The sequence below is a fragment of the Ursus maritimus genome, unplaced genomic scaffold, assembly GCF_017311325.1.
Source record: "Ursus maritimus isolate PB19 unplaced genomic scaffold, ASM1731132v1 scaffold_14, whole genome shotgun sequence".
NCBI lineage: Eukaryota > Metazoa > Chordata > Mammalia > Carnivora > Ursidae > Ursus > Ursus maritimus.
In genome coordinates this window covers 41,741,728-41,758,585 of record NW_024423786.1, presented here as the reverse complement: position 1 = coordinate 41,758,585, position 16,858 = coordinate 41,741,728, and the positions used below count along the sequence as shown (strand labels likewise).

The 16,858-nt window shown below is 52.4% G+C and overlaps 1 protein-coding gene across 1 annotated transcript; it reads left to right on the top strand.

The window, feature by feature from the left end:
- Positions 1–11,336: 11,336 nt before the first annotated feature.
- Positions 11,337–16,341, top strand: FAM240A (family with sequence similarity 240 member A). Its single transcript, XM_008703871.1, has 2 exons — positions 11,337–11,523; positions 15,991–16,341. Exons 1-2 carry the CDS (start codon positions 11,381–11,383, stop codon positions 16,121–16,123), a joined length of 276 nt encoding a protein of 91 aa, XP_008702093.1. The 5' UTR covers positions 11,337–11,380; the 3' UTR covers positions 16,124–16,341.
- The last annotated feature ends 517 nt before the right edge of the window (positions 16,342–16,858 follow it).

Sequence of the window (16,858 nt, the reverse complement as noted above, 5' to 3'; positions counted from 1 at the left end):
AAAACAGGATATAGAACATTTCCATGACCCTAGAAAGTCCCGGTGCCCTTTTGCAGTCAGTCCCCTCCCCCGCCCCCACCTCAGGCCACCCCCCTCTGCTTCTGCACGGCTCGCATCACGGGCCCCTGCAGTGTCTCTGCTTCTTGGGTGCTCCCACCCACTCACCCTGCAGGTCCCTTCCCCTAAGAAGCACCCCGAACCCCTCAGGCCAGGTCAGGTGACTCTTCTTGTGCCCCACCCGCATCCCAGCTCCTGTCACGGGAAGTGCTGGTGATGCGCGTCTCCCCAGCTCATTCCCAGTTACACCTGAAGTCACCTGGAGGAGACCCCCCTTAGCCTGCTATCAGCTCCTTGGGGGCTGGGAGAGGAGTCCCAGATATCTTTTTTTTTTTTTAATTTCAGGGGCTCCTGGGTGGCTCGGTCAGTGAAGTGTCTGCCTTCAGCTCAGGCCATGATCTCAGGGTGCTGGGATCGAGTCCTGCATCGGGCTCCTGGCTCAGTGGGGAGTCTGCTTCTCCTTCTGCCTCTGCCCCTCCCCCATTCATGCTCTCTTTCATAGGCACTCTTCTTCTCTCAAATAAATAAGTAAAATCTTTAAAATTTTTATTTATTTGAGGGAGAGAGAACGTGGGGGAGGGGAGGGGCAGAGGGAGAGAGAGAGAGAATCTCCAGTGACTCCACTGAGCTTGAGCTCGACGGGGCTCCACCCCTGACCTGAGATCAGACCTGAGCCAAACCAAGAGTTGGCGCTTAACCAACTGAGCCACCCAGGTGTCCCAAGGAGTCCAGCTATCTTTAACTCCCCTTTCTTCCTTTATAAAGTTGTCATTAGCATTGTTTCCTTGATGCCCACAACTGGGGACAGCAGCTGCTACAGGTTCTGGCCAGACCGGACAATGACCGGAACAAGTTGGGAAGAAGATGAGGTCACTTATCTAACAGCAGAATGCATTTTTCTTAGACTAGATCTTGCTCGTACTCACTGTGCCACCGGCATTTTCCAGCAAAACAGCTGGTTAGGTTGGAAAAGAACAGCTGGAGATGGGAGTGAAGGATGCCAGTCTTCACTCCCAGTGGGAATCCGCCCCTCCTTGGGAAAGCACGCATCTTCCTTCTTACACGGTGGGGCACCTCCCAGGGAATGGGCGGCGAGGCTCATCTCTGATGGATCAGAGACAAAAGGACGTAAGAACGATACCGCCCAGGGGCGCTGGGTGGCTCAGTCAGGTTGAGCATCCGATTCTTGGTTTCCAGCTCTCAGGTCTGATCTCCTGGTCAGGATTGAGCCCTAGTCGGGCTCTGCACTCAGCAATATCTGCTTAGATTCTCTTACTCCTCTCTCCTTCTGTCCTGCCCACTTATGTGCCTCTCTCTCTCTCTCTCAGATAATAAATCTTAAAAAAAAAAAAAAAAAAAGAATGACACCAATCAGAAGCTTTATCAAATGCTCCATTGAAGCGATCTCTACATGGGAGCGTTGCTCCAACGCCAAAACCTGACTAATCTTCTGGCGTCACTGTCTAAGTGTCCCTAAATGTGCTCAGCAGACCAGGGACAGAGCGAAATGAACTCTCAGACCACACACTCGGAAGCCAGAACGGATTCAACATTATGTACAAATAAGGAAAAGTGACACTTAATTTAGGGCTGTCAATCATACTCTGTGAGCTACGTAATGATGTCCTTGTGCCAGAAATAGCTCGAGAAAATTCAGAGGCCGGACTGGGCCTACGGACCCAGCACACAGCAACGATGCTTTGACACACATGTGCGTCAGCATTTCATGACATGATCTGATTTAATCTTCATAACAATCCCATTTCGCAGATGAAACTTAGAGGTGCAGAACACATTGAAGAGAATCCCAAAGCTCTGGGGTGACTCGGCAGAGGCAGCCCATTCTCCTCTGTCTCTCACCATCCTCCTTGTATGCGTGGATAGAATCCTTCGGGATTCCATGGTGTGAAACAGGGTGCACACAGCATTAAGCAGCCGGGCAGGTGCCTCGGCCTATTCTACGGACAAGATGAGATATTCGTGAAATAGCCCATTCCAGGAGGTGCCGGAGACAAGGGAGAGACACAACTGGGCTCAGAGTGTGGCTTGGGGAGAAGGGAGTCCCGTGACAGACCTGTAGCTCTCTGTAGCAAGGAGAGAGAGAGCTGGAGAGTGCAGGGCTCCCTGAGGAGGGCCTGGGAGCACGCAGATGGAGCATTTACAGCGGTTCGGGAGGCCAGCCCTGGGCTCGGGTGGGAATACATCTGTAAAAGAGGTAAAAGGGTACATTACCCTTCTATGCCGCAAACAGGCCCAGTGTGGCCCAAACTCCCCTCTCCTCTGGCCAGCAGGGTCAAGAAAAGTGATTCTAGTCTCACGGGTGGGGCGGGAATGGACTCTGTGGTGTCCGCAGCCCCGGCTAACCCTCTACCTGAAGTGCAGGTATTTTGCTCCCTATGAGCCAGAATCGAGCTCCTGCAGGTCAGTTGGTGTGATTCAGCCTTAACTCTCTCTGCTCTTGGTGAGCGTCCTGGTGCTGGAGCCCCAGAAGTTCGGACCCGAAGGGGGCTGGAGCAGACGGGTGTGAGTGGTTTCCACAGCTTGCTGCCCACTTTCCACGGTCTGGCCTCTCCGCCGTGATCGTGGCGCGCCCCGTGGGAGGCCTCCCTTGTTTTCAGCAATTCTCTCAATCTGCCTCCCAAGTCTGGCAGCCCCAGATCAAACACAGCTAGTGCCTCTGGGCGAGCCATGCTTGTAAAGTGCCGACATTGGACACAGTCGCGTTCAGGCTCAGCCTTCCATTTTTCCTAAATAAGTAAAAAAAAAAAATTCAGAGTAAAAATGAGCCCAATGAGCCCCAAATTTTGTGGCAAAAATCTAAAGAGCATACCTCTGACTTGATTGCCACACGAATACCAGAAACTCTCGATGAACTCAGAATGATCAGAATCAGAGAGTTCTTTCTTCCCCCACCCCCACCCCCCAACCTGTTCTACAGGGTCCTGCAAGGCCAGGTCCTCCAGCCAGTGGGTGGGCAAGGTGGCGTGAGGAGCCCCTCCACTGCCCTCAGACACTTTCCCTCCATGCCTGAAGCATTGCAAAGGGACCACCACCACTCCCGAGCCAGCCCTTCCTGATAAAGACAACTGGGTGGCAGAAGGGAGTTATTGTTCACAGTGTCACTGTGAGCACCGGAACACACTTTTTTAAAGACTTTATTTATTTATTTGACAAAGAGAGACAGTGAGAGAGGAACACAAGCAGGGAATGGGAGAGGAGAAGCAGGCTCCCAGCGCCTCCCGGTGGAGCAGGGACTCCTTGATGTGGGGCTCGATCCAGGACCCTGGGATCACACCCTGGGCATAAGGCAGTGCTTACGCACTGAGCCACCAGCACTGGGACACTGTTATAGAAAGTAAATAAAATAGGAAAAATCCTCGCTTCTGAAAAATTCTACTCTGGGGTGGGGGCTAACTACAGTCAGCGAGCTCCCTGCTATTCTGCAGGAATGTAGAGATCACTGAGCACTTCAGCAGGTAGAAAGTCACACTTCTCCTCCACAGGGAACAGTTAGGGCAGGGATGGAGCCTGGGCCCTGAGTGCGCCAGCTGCCTCACTTAGCATCCAAATGACTTTGATGAAGCCAAACTGCTAAGTCCAAGCCTCAGTTTTCTTACTGCAAAATGGGAAAAATAGTGCCTACTTTCATAAAAGATGGTGTGCGATGACCTCTCACGCCCATGCCCAGCCCTCATCCTCAAACTTCCTTGGAACCAACACACGGACACGACATGACACACCGCATGGAGGACACGATCCAAGTTGGCAGTTCTCACCTTGGATACACAGCAGGAGACTTCTAACCCGGATGCCCAGGCTACACAGCAGGCTGCTCAAATCCAGACTCCCTGGCGGCGACGCCGGCGTCAGGTTTTCTACAAGAGCTCGCCAAGAGATTCCAAGTGGGCAGCCAAGGTCAACAGCCCGCTGATCCAGAAGGGAAGAAGTGGGAATTATTTATGTCTATAGAAAGTTGGGGAGGTTATTCTTACTCACTGTTAGTACAGTATTATGCCCCTGTCAATTTGAGGTTTACAAACTAACGAGCTTATATTTATTCAGAAAGCGTTACGTGGCTAAATGGTTTCATATTCTTGCATCAAATTTCATCTTCAGAGAAAATTTTTTTAAGATTTTATTTATTTAGAGAGAGAGTGAGTAGAGAGAAAAGAGACGTCGGGAGAGGTAGAGAGAGAGGGAGAAGCAGAGGGAGAGGGAGAAGACGACTCCCCACTGAGCAGGGACCCGCAGATCCACTGGGCCCATCCAGGACCCTGGGATCATGACCTGAGCCGAAGGCAGAGCGCTTCACCGACTGAGCAACCCAGGCACCCTTCAGAGAAATGTTAACTAGATCAACGAGGCCTGGAATTTATTGACAAGCAGAAGGTGTGTCAAGTGAATGGACAAACAGGTCCAAGTCCTCGTCTGGCTGTGAAACCCTCTCTGCCTCCACCCTGCCCCAAGTGTTTCCGATGATCTCTGCAAGAGAGCTGGTCCACACCTCACACTAGGTGCCAGGCCCTGGGTCCTGACGCCCTTCAGTACTCCCCTCCCCATTAGCACCCAGGCAGCCTCGACCTGCCCAGCACTCATCCTAAGGCCCCTCGCCATGAGCCCCCTCTCTGCTGTTTCCCATCGTGCACAGGCACTGAAGTCTCCACTGGCACCCTCTGACCCATGCTTGGCGGTAAGCTGGCCACCCCCAAGATGCCCTTGCGAACCCGTCTACTTCCATTAATCCGCCTCACTGCCTGGTCACCAGCTTCTCCTTAGACATTTCCAACAGGCCACTGCTTCTCCCCCTCGCCCCTCCAGTCCCTGCTTCTGGCCTGTCTGCTGGACCCACTGAGGTCTGGGAGTTGGGCAGAGTTTCCTCCCTGTAAACGCGAGCATCTACAAGCGCCTGACAGAAGTCCCATGCAAAAGTGCTGACTCCTCGCGTCGCACCCTAAAGCGGCCTGCTCGGTGCGCCAGACGCAGGGGTCGCTGCGTGACAAGCCCCCTTCCGCGAAGGGCTTGAAAACAGTCAAGTATCGGCTCTTTGCACACCTTCTGCCACGGAACCATGAGCAGTTCTACTAACTCCTCACACGTCTCACCCCTAAAATGAGGAAGGGCAGTGCCCACAGCTCGTGGATGCTGGGATCGACAAAGGGACCGCGCACGCAAACGCCTGGCGCGCATCACCTGCTGATAGGAAGTGGAGAAGGCGGTGCGCTTCTCAAATGGGAGAACGGGAGGAGGAAGGAAGGTCAGAGGTGTTTGCGGTGCCATCGCCACGCCTGGTGCTCCGCCGGGGAAGCGTCTGCGTCCAGCGTCACTGTGTCCTGGCAACAGGCGGTGAGGCTCAGTGGCTGGCCAGGGTCCCCCTGCAAATACATGGCAGGGGCGCGTTCTGAGTCTGTACCCTCAGAGTCCGAGGGCGTGTTCTACCATTTGGTCCGTGTTCACGGAAGTCCGACTGACGTTCCTTTTTCAGGGATGAACAATCAGTACGGCACACGCGGAGATTCTCTGCGGGAACACCTGCCACGAGTCCAAGCGCTCTGGGTGAGATCGGGCGCAGACCTACTACGCTAATCCAGGTACCGCCTGGGAGAAATTGCCCTGAGGAAGTAATGCGTGGCTGCTTTGTCTACCTTTGATATTATTATTATTTTTTTATAGAGCTTTTATTTGGGGGGCACTGGAGTGGCTCAGGCGGGTTACACCCGTCTCTTTGATGCGGCTCAGTAGTGATCTCCAGGGTCGTGGACTGAGCCCGAGCTCGAATCCCCTTTGAGATGCTCCTCTCCTCTGCCCCTCCCCACACGGGCCCCTGCAGTGTCTCTGCTTCTTGGGTGCTCCCACCCACTCACCCTGCAGGTCCCTTCCCCTAAGAAGCACCCCGAACCCCTCAGGCCAGGTCAGGTGACTCTTCTTGTGCCCCACCCGCATCCCAGCTCCTGTCACGGGAAGTGCTGGTGTGATGCGTCTCCCCAGCTCATTCCCGGTTACACCTGAAGTCACCTGGAGGAGACCCTGTCTTAGCCTGCTATCAGCCCTTGGGGGCTGGGAGCTTAGGAGTCCCAGATATCTTTTTTTTTTTTTTTTAATTTCAGGGGCTCCTGGGTGGCTCGGTCAGTGAAGTGTCTGCCTTCAGCTCAGGCCATGATCTCAGGGTGCTGGGATCGAGTCCTGCATCGGGCTCCTGGCTCAGTGGGGAGTCTGCTTCTCCTTCTGCCTCTGCCCCTCCCCCCCATTCATGCTCTCTCTCACAGGCACTCTCTCTCTCAAATAAATAAGTAAAATCTTTTAAAATTTTTATTTATTTGAGGGAGAGAGAACGTGGGGAGGGGGGAGGGGCAGAGGGAGAGAGAGAGAGAATCTCCAGTAGACTCCGCACTGAGCTTGGAGCCTGACGTGGGGCTCCACCCCGTGACCCTGAGATCAGGACCTGAGCCAAAACCAAGAGTTGGCCGCTTAACCAACTGAGCCACCCAGGTGTCCCAAGGAGTCCAGCTATCTTTAACTCCCTCTTTCTTCCTTTATAAAGTTGTCATTAGCATTGTTTCCTTGATGCCCCACAACTGGGGACAGCAGCTGCTACAGGTTCTGGCCAGACCGGGGACAATGACCGGAACAAGTTGGGAAGAAGATGAGGTCACTTATCTAACAGCAGAATGCATTTTTTCTTAGACTAGATCTTGCTCGTTTTCACCACTGTGCCACCGGCATTTTCCAGCAAAACAGCTGGTTAGGTTGGAAAAGAACGCGGTGGAGATGGGAGTGAAGGATGCCAGTCTTCACCCCAGTGGGAATCCGCCCCTCCTTGGGAAAGCACGCATCTTCCTTCTTACACGTGTGGGGCACCTCCCAGGGAATGGGCGTGGCGAGGCTCATCTCTGATGGATCAGAGACAAAAGGACGTAAGAACGACACCGCCCAGGGGCGCCTGGGTGGCTCAGTCGGTTGAGCATCCGATTCTTGGTTTCAGCTCAGGTCCTGATCTCCTGGGTCGTGGGATTGAGCCCTGAGTCGGGCTCTGCACTCAGCACATCATCTGCTTGAGATTCTCACTCCCTCTCCTTCTGTCCTGCCCACTTGTGCTCTCTCTCTCTCTCTCAGATAAATAAATCTTAAAAAAAAAAAAAAAAGAATGACACCAATCAGAAGCTTTTATCAAATGCTCCATTGAGCGCGATCCTACATGGGACGTTGTCCAACGTCAAAACCTGACAATCTTCTGGCTTGTCATCTAAGTGTCCCTAAATAGTGCTCAGCAGACCAGGGACAGAGCGAAATGAATCTCAGCCACACACTCGAGAAGCCGAACATTCAACATTATGTACAAATAAGGAAAAGTGACACTTAATTTAGGGCTGTCAATCATACTCTGTGAGCTGCGGCTAATGATGTCCTTGTGCCAGATAATAGTCTGAGAAAATCAGAGGCCCGGGACTGGGCTCACGAGAGCCCAGCACACAGCACGATGCTTGACACACATGTGCGTTCGGCATTTTCATGACCATGATCTGATTTAATCTTCATAACAATCCCATTTCGCAGATGAAAACTGAGGTGCAGAACACATTGAAGAGAATCCCAAAGCTCTGGGGTGACCCCGGCAGGGCGCCCATTCTCCTCTGTCTCTCACCATCCTGCTTGTCGTGATGGGAATGCGGGTCCCCAGGGTGAAGCAGGGTGCACACAGCATTAAGCAGGCCGGGCAGGTGCCTCGGCCTATCTGCTACGGGCAAGATGAGATTTCGTGAAATAGCCCATTCCAGGAGGTGCCGGGACAGGAGAGACAGCAACTGGGCTCAGAGTGTGGCTTGGGGAAGGGAGAGTCCCAGACAGACCCTGAGTCTCTCTGTAGCAAGAGGAGAGAGAGAGCTGGAGAGTGCAGGGCTCCCTGAGGAGGGCTGGGAAGCACGGGTGGGCATTTGCAGCGGTTCGGGAGGCCAGCCCTGGCGCACGGGGTGGGAATACATCTGTAAAAGAGGTAAAGGGTACATTACCTTCATGGCTGCAAACAGGCCCAGTGTGGCCCAAACTCCTCTCTCCTCTGGCCAGCAGGGTCCAAGAAAAAGTGTTCTGATGCTCACGGGTGGGGCGGGAATGGACTCTGTGGTGTCCGCAGCCCTCGGCTCCCTACCTGGTGCAGGTATTTTGCTCCCCTATGACGAATGCCTGGCCCTGCGGTGTTGGGTCCGTGATTCTGCCTTAACTCCCTCTGCTCTTGGTGACGCCCCTGGTGTGGAGCCCCAGAAGTTCGGCCCGAAAGGGGGCTGGAGCAGACGGAGTGTGAGTGGTTTCCACAGCTTGCTGCCCACTTTCCACCGGTCTGGCCTCGCCGTGATCGTGCGCGCCCCGTGGGAGGCCTCCCTTGTTTTCAGCAATTCTCTCAATCTGCCTCCCAAGTCTGGCAGTCCCCAGACCCAAACACAGCTAGTGCCTCTGGGTGAGCTGTTGTAAAGTGCCCGACATTGGACACAGTCCGCGTTCAGGCTCAGCCTTCCATTTTCCTAAATAAGTAAAAAAAAAAAATTCAGAGTAAAAATGAGCCCAATGAGCCCTCCAAATTTTGTGGCAAAAAAATCTAAAGAGCATTTACCTCTCTGAAGTGATTCTCCCCTGAATGCCAGAAACTTCGTATGAACTCAGAATGATCAGAATCAGAGAGTTCTTTCCTTCCCCACCCCCCACCCCCAAACCTGTTCTACAGGGTCCTGCAAGGCCAGGTCCTCCAGCGCCAGTGGGTGGGCAAGGTGGCGTGGGAGAGCCCCTCCCACTGTCCCCGCACACTTTCCCTCCATGCCTGAAGCATTGCAAAGGGACCACCACCACTCCCGGGCCAGCCCTTCCTGATAAAGACAACTGGGTGGCAGAAGGGGGGGGGTTATTCGGTTCAACAGGTGTCTATTGAGCACTGGAACACACTTTTTTTTTAAAGACTTTATTTATTTATTTGACAGAGAGAGAGACAGTGAGAGAGGGAACACAAGCAGGGGGAATGGGAAAGGGAGAAGCAGGCTCCCAGTGCTCCCGGTGGAGCAGGGACCCTGATGTGGGGCTCGATCCCAGGACCCTGGGATCACACCCTGAGCCAAAGGCAGACGCTTAACGACTGAGCCACCCAGCACTGGGACACGTTTAAGACAGTGAAATAAAATAGGAAAAATCCTCGTTTCTGAAAAATTCTACTCTGGGGTGGGGGGCTAACTACAGTCAGCGAGCTCCCTGCTATTCTGCCAGGAATGTAAGAGATCACTGAGCACTTCCAGCAGGTAAGAAAGTCACACTTCTCCTCCACAGGGAACAGTTAGGGGCAGGGGATGGAGCCTGGGCCCTGAGTGTGCCAGCTGCCTCACTTAGCATCCAAATGACTTTGATGAAGCCAAACTGCTAAGTCCAAGCCTCAGTTTTCTTACCTGCAAAATGGGAAAATAGTGCCTACTTTGCAAAGATGGCTGTGACGATGACCTCTCCACGCCTCTATGCCCAGCCCTCGTCACCTCAACTTCCTTGGAACCAACACCGGACACAGACATGACCACCGCATGAGAGGACACGATCCAAGTTGGCAGTTCTCACCTTGGATACACAGGGGGAGCTTTCAAAAACCCGGATGCCCAGGCCACACAGCAGGCTGCTCAAATCAGACTCCCTGGGGCTGACGCCCGGGCGTCAGGTTTTCACAAGAGCTCGCCAAGAGATTCCAGTGGGCAGCCAAGGTCAACAGCCGCTGATCCAGAAGGAAAGAGAAGTGGAATTATTTCATCTCTATAGAAAGTTGGGGAGGTTATTCTTACTCACTGTTAATTACAGTATTATGCCCCGTACAATTTGAGGTTTACAAACTACACGAGTTATATTTATTCAGAAACGTATACGTGGCTAAATGGTTTCATATTCTTGATCAAATTTCATCTTCAGAGAAAATTTTTTTAAAGATTTTATTTATTTGAGAGAGAGTGAGTGAGAGAGAAAGAGCACAAGCCGGGGGGAGAGGTAGAGAGAGAGGGAGAAGCAGAGGGAGAGGGAGAAGCAGACTCCCCACTGAGCAGGGAACCCCGATCCATCGGGGCTCCATCCCAGGACCCTGGGATCATGACCTGAGCCGAAGGCAGACGCTTCACCGACTGAGCAACCCAGGCACCCCTTCAGAGAAATGTTAAAGCTGAGAAAACTGAGGCCTGGAGAATTTATTGACAAGCAGAAGGTGTGTCAAGTGAATGGACAAACAGGTCCAGAGTCCTCGTCTGGCTTGAAACCCTCTCTGCTTCCACCCTGCCCCAGTGTTTCCGATGATCTCTGCAAGAGAGCTGGTCCACACCTGCACACTGAGTGCCAGGCCCTGGGTCCTGACGCCCCTTCAGTACTCCCCCTCCCCCCATTAGCACCCAGGCAGCTCGACCTGCCCAGCACTGCTCAAGGCCCCTCGCCATGAGCCCCCTCCTCTGCTGTTTCCCATCGTGCACAGGCACTGAAGTCTCCACTGGCACCCCTTCACCCGCGTTTGGCAGGTAGAGCTGGCCACCCCCAAGATGCCTTGCGAACCCGTCCACTTTCCATTAACCTGGCCTCCACTGCCTGGTCACCAGCTTCTCCTTAGACATTTCCAACAGGCCACTGCTTCTCCCCCTGCACCCCTCGCCCCTCCAGTCCCTGCTTCTGGCCTGTCTGCTGGACCCACTGAGGTCTGGGAGTTGGGCAGAGTTTCCTCCTGTAAAACTGCGAGCATTCTCGAGCGTCTGACAGAGAGTCCCATGCAAAAGTGCTCGCACCCTCGCGCCGCACCCTAAAGCGGCCTGCTCCCGGTGCGCCAGACGCAGGGTCCGCTTTGCGTGACAAGCCCCTTCCGCGAAGGGCTTGAAAACAGTCAGAAGTATGCGGCCTACCTTCTGCCTCGTGGAACCACAGGCAGGTTCTGTAACTCCTCACACGTCTCACCCCTAAAATGAGGAAGGGCAGGCCCGCTCGCGGGGATGCTGGGATGACGACAAAGGGACCGCGCACCAAACGCCTGGCGCGCATCACCTGCTGATAGGAAGTGGAGAAGGCGGTGCTTCTCAAATGGGAGAACGGGAGGAGGAAGGAAGGTCAGAGGTGTTTGCCGGGTGCCCGTGCGCCACGCGGTGCTCCGCCGGGGAGCGTCTGCGTCCGCGTCACTGTGTCCTGGCAACAGGCGGTGAGGCTCAGTGGCTGGCCAGGGTCCCCCTCAAATACATGGCAGGGGCCGCGTTCACAGAGTCTGTACCCTCCAGAGTCCGAGGGAGCGTGTTCCACGGCGGTCCGTGTTCCACGGGGGTCCGACTGACGTGTCCTTTTCCAGGGGATGAACAATCAGTACGTCCGCCGGGAGATCTTCTGCGGGAACACCTGCCACGAGCTCAAGCGCTTCTGGGAGCGGGAGATCGGCAAGCAGACCTACTACCGCGAATCCGAGGAGTACCGCCTGGGGAGAAGTGCCCTGAGGAAGTACGTGGCTCGTTTGTCTACCTTTATTATTATTATTATTTTTTTTTTAAATAGACTTTATTTGGGGGGCACCTGGGTGGCTCAGGCGGTTAAGCACCCGTCTCTTGATGTGGGCTCAGGTCATGATCTCAGGGTCGTGGGACTGAGCCCGAGTCGAAGTCCCCTTGAGATGCTCCCTCTCCCTCTGCCCCTCCCCCCACTCATGCGCGTGTTCCCGCTCTCTCGCTCCCTCAAATAAATAAATAAAATCTTTTTAAAAAAATAAAAACAGGCTTTATTTTTTAGGGCACTTTTAGGCTCACAGCAAAATTAAGCAGAAAGTAGAATTCCTATATATATCCCATGCCATCAACATCCCCACCATGGACTCACGTGGACACCGTATTACCACCCTTGTTTGTCTATTTTCTTTTTTTAGAACAAAACTGATTTCCCTGGAAGAATGCCAGACGGGCATCTTAGATGACCTGATTATTTCAATCTTCCTTGCATGTGCTCCTGTCACCACCTCTAGTTGTGGGCAGTCACTGTAAACATTCTTCCACGTTAACAAATGGACACGTTGATCTGAATCTTTATAAATGGAAAAATCTCTCCTCTTTGTCACCATTTCTAGGGCATGACGGTTGCACTAAATTTGGGGAGCAGGTCAGCAGATGTGTCCGTGAAAAGCAGCCAAGCAAAGGAGACAGTGACCGATGCTCCGTGCTCATTTGCATGAAGACACAGGATGCCCCGCGGGGTTCTCTGAGGGGGGCGAGGGGCTGTCACCCCTCTGCTGGACATCCCAGCTGTAGCCACGCTAGTCTGTCCCCTGCAACACAGTAACCCCTTGGGGTTGTCACCCCTCTGCTGGACATCCCAGCTGCAGCCACGCTAGTCTGCCCCCTGCAACACAGTAACCCCTTTGGCCAAACCGGGGTTGCCATGGCTGTGGGAACAGGGGCAGCTCACCACCGTCATACACCGCCTCCACTTGGGGGAGCCAGTGAGGCCCCGCCCCTCTGGGTCCTTTGTCCTCTCTTGGAACAGCTCAGCCGCTGTCTGAAAAGGGCACAGCCAGGGGTGGTGGGGCAGCTGTGTGCTGGCCCGACGGCGGGGGTCGGGACTCCACCAGTGCATGCTTGCTGGGCTGACGGTACGCACCAGGTCACACAACTGAAACTCACAGTCGCCTTCCAAACGCCCTCCTGAGCCCCAGACGGAAACCGGCCTCTCCCGCACTTGGAGACCTGCTCGGCCTACCGTATTCCCGGCCTCAGGCAAGGAGAAGCAGGCTGTCCTAGCTGCTGGAGGGTCGTGTTAGGGCGTGTCCTCCAGGGATTCCCTGAGAAGCTGAGGTGCACGCTCAGTCATTTCTGTGGTCCCTGCCATCTCCCGTCCCCAGGCCAGGCCACTCAGCATGCTGCCCACGCCGTGCACATGCGTGTGCCCCACCGTGCATATGCGTGTGTCCCCTCGGGGAACACGCAGAAGGTCTCAGGCGCAGTGGAACTGCTTGAAGAAGATGCAGAAAGTGAGGTGCACGCCAAGGGGTGAGCAAATCAGCTCCGAAACAAACCGCAGTTTGTTAAAACAGGAAAATACATGTGCACAGTGTCGGTCTATGCACATAACACAAGACTGCAGAAAATAAGCTTCCTGGCTGGTGATACGGCGAGACTCGAACTTCTTTATCCTTCTCCCCTTCTTCCCATTTGAACCTCGCTCCCCCCTCCAGAAGGTCTCTGCGCTCACCCACTACTCCGTCTCGTCCCTGCTCAAGATGGAGAAGATGGTCCCAGTTCATTAGGTGGTTCTGAGACTGGGACAGGAACACGTGCCCAAGGTCAGTTCCCCTGCGTCCCGCGCTCAGCCACTTAGTCCAGAACTGAGTGTAGCAGAGGCAGAACGCCAGGGGAGCGTCTGAGCCCCTGTGATCCGGGCGAGCTGGCAGATCTCCCTGTGCCTTGGGTTTCTCCTTGTTACTTTGACCAGTGTTCCATGGCCTGACTGATGACCTGATGTTCTCTCGATGGCTGAAATGCGCGTGTTGAAATCTTCAGCCGTCATTGCGAATTTGTCTCTTTCTCCTTACAGCTCGGTCTCATTTCACTCTGTGTATTTGGAAGCTCTGTTTTTACACAAATGTTTGGGATTGTTATGTCCTCTTGATAAATTGATCCCTTTATTGCAAAATGACGCGCTTTCTCCTTGGTAATGTTCTTGCCTTTGAAATCCACCTTGTCTGACTCTACTGCAACCACTCAGTTTCTTTGATTGGGGTTAAGAGGGAATCTTTTCTCATCCATTTGCTACAGGATTTTTGGTCCCTTAACGCCCGCGGTTCTTGGTCACAGCGCTTCGAAGAATGAAGAGGTAGACCGGACAGAGTGGTGGGCAGCAAAGCAAAGTTTATCGAGCGATAGTATAAAGCTCCCGGAGAGGGAGGGGACCCGAGAGGGTTGCTGTTTCAGCGTTCAAATCTAGGGGTTTTATAAGCTCTTTCGAGGACCTATCTTGAGCACCCTGAGTGTGGGTCCCTGTGGATTGGCTGCTAAGATGTGCCAATCAGGGCTTTGATCACGCACCTGTCTGCCTCTCGGGTTCTTGTTCCCGTGTTGCTGGTCTTCTGGGCTGACATCTGGAGACCAACTGCCTCAACCTGGGGTAGTGACCGATGTTTTATGGCTAATTGTTTTGTTTCAGGATGTTTTGCAAAAGTCATTCCTGCAGAGGCTTCCAGACAGATGCTATGGTGGCCTTGTCGAAGCTGTGAAGCAGGATGCTAGGGCGGCTTTGTCTCAGCTGTCCCACCAGCTCCCTGATGCCTTGTTGGGGACCCTGGCCCTGACTCCCTAAGTGTCTAATTCACCTCTAACACTTTTAGTTTTAAACTATTGCCATCTTCATAATACAGGTGATTTTCCTGCAGGCAACATTTATTTCAGTATCGGTTTTTATTCAATTTGGCGATCCTGCCTTTTAATCGGGTGGCTCACATCATTAACGCAAACTGGTGCAATTGGGTTTAAATCTGCCATGTTGCCATTTGTCTCCTGTTCTCTCATCTGGGCTTCATTCCTTTCTTTTTCTGCCTTCTTTGGGGTTAATTACATATTCATCATGATTTCGTGCCATGTCTTCTGTTGGCTTTTCCATGATATCTCTTGGTGTTACTCGAGGGTTACTTTAGGGTCTCTGTCACCGTGTGCCTTCTAGCCCCACATGGTCTCCTGCAGGGCGTGGGAGGCTTCCAGAAGCGGAGCCCCGCTGCTCCCCCCTTGGCCTTTGTGCAAAGTACGATTCTGCTTCCACACACCTCACAAACCCCATGCAGTGTCATTAACAGGTTTGCTTTCAGACACTGATTACCTTTTTAGGAGAGTCAAGTTGGGAGGGAAAATTATACCCACACGGTCGCCTTCTCAGGGGCCCTTCCCTCCATCCTTCAGATCCCGATTTCCATCTGGTGTCGTCCTCCCTCCGCTTGACGGATTTCCTTTAACGTGTCCTGCAGGGACAGGCTGCTGGTGACGAATTCTTTCAGTTTTTGTATGGCTGAAGACATCTTTATTTCACCTCTGTTTTTGAAAGATAGCTTGGCCGAGTAAACAATTCTAGATGGACAGAGGCTCCCCCCGCCCCCGCCCGCCGTACTTTGGTTTTTTTTTTTTTTTTAAGTTTTTTTTTCTTCACTTTAAAGTAAGCTCTACGGGGCGCCTGGGTGGCACAGCGGTTGAGCGTCTGCCTTCGGCTCAGGGTGTGATCCCGGCGTTATGGGATCGAGCCCCACATCAGGCTCTTCTGCTGGGAGCCTGCTTCTTCCTCTCCCACTCCCCCTGCTTGTGTTCCCTCTCTCGCTGGCTGTCTCTCTCTCCGTCGAATAAATAAATAAAATCTTTAAAAAAAAATAAAAAAAATAAAGTAAGCTCTACACTCAATGTAGGGCTCGAACCCACAACCCTGAGATCAAGAGTTAATTGTGTGCTCCACCCACTGAACCAGCTAGGCACCCCTCTCCCTGTACTTTAAAAGACATTGCACTCTCAAAGGAAAAGTTTGAAGGATTAAGACTAGAATATTCTGAACAGAAGTGAGAGCTAGATATATACCTATAAAATATAAGATATATGCTTATAAAATATAAAATAAATACCTATAAATATATAGAGCTAAATATATACCTATAAAAATACACAAATATTTAATATATTTAAATATACTATAGTTTTATTATAATACACAATTATAATATATGAATATATTTAAATATACAAAACATGCATATGTGAGTATGTAAATGTGCATATGTATAAATATATATCAAGTCGTCTGCATACCTTTTAAAACCTGAATGCACACACACACACACACACACACACACAGACACACAGAAAACTTCAGGGGGAAAAATAAGGAAAGAAGCATCCCCGAACCAACCACCATGGACATGGGTGCTCTGCTCAGTTTCGTTTCTATTTTCAGGCTCAGAGAGGAATGGAGGCAGAGAATGGAAGCAAAGCTGAGGCTGCGGAACAATCCAGATGAGGCCGAAAAGCGAGCAAACATGGGCCGGGATCTTCTTGCTTCGTTGGCTCAAGAGGAGTCAAAGCACTGAGGGGGCTCTGCCAGGAGAAGTCAGTGCAAATGCCTGCGTCCCTGAGCTGTGCCAGACAGATGTCACACTCCCCCTGACCTGTGACGGATCTACCCGTGTGTCCTCCTGGCACCACGTGGAAATGATCAGCCAGGTCAGCCCCCTCCGCACGGGGGTCAGGATATTAGCCCCAGAGTCCCTACAGATGAGATTATGTAATACCAGAGCTCCATGCAGCATACTTCATACTCATGTAATTACCTTCTAATCTTAAAATCTACATATTTTAAATTCTAAGCACACACCGGGAGTGGGGGGCGGGGAGCTGATCTCAACGGTCACACTTTAAACATTGCCCGCCAGTGTCTTTCCACGTCTCTCCTAAAAACAGTTTCGCGTGATCCTTTCTCTTGTTTTCCTTTTCCGAGAAGAGAAATGCACCCGTCTACAGAAATAGCTGTATTGTAAATAGTCGCAAAAATAAGGTTATGCAGAAATTGATCTAATGTTATTTCTCCTTCATGTGAATTTAATTGGACTCCTCAAAGCATGGTTGCCTGGAACCCTTCGATCAGATCAGAGTAATTTTAATAAAGCTTGGTTGCCTGGCCACCACGGACGTGCACACTCTGTGTTTCATGGCTTTATTTTAAATCCCCACACGTCTGCCCTGGCCAGCTCTCTGTTGGCTCAGCTAAGGCGTATCTGGCCACCCCAATGAAGTGTTCGCCATCCACACTCTGGACTTTGAAATGT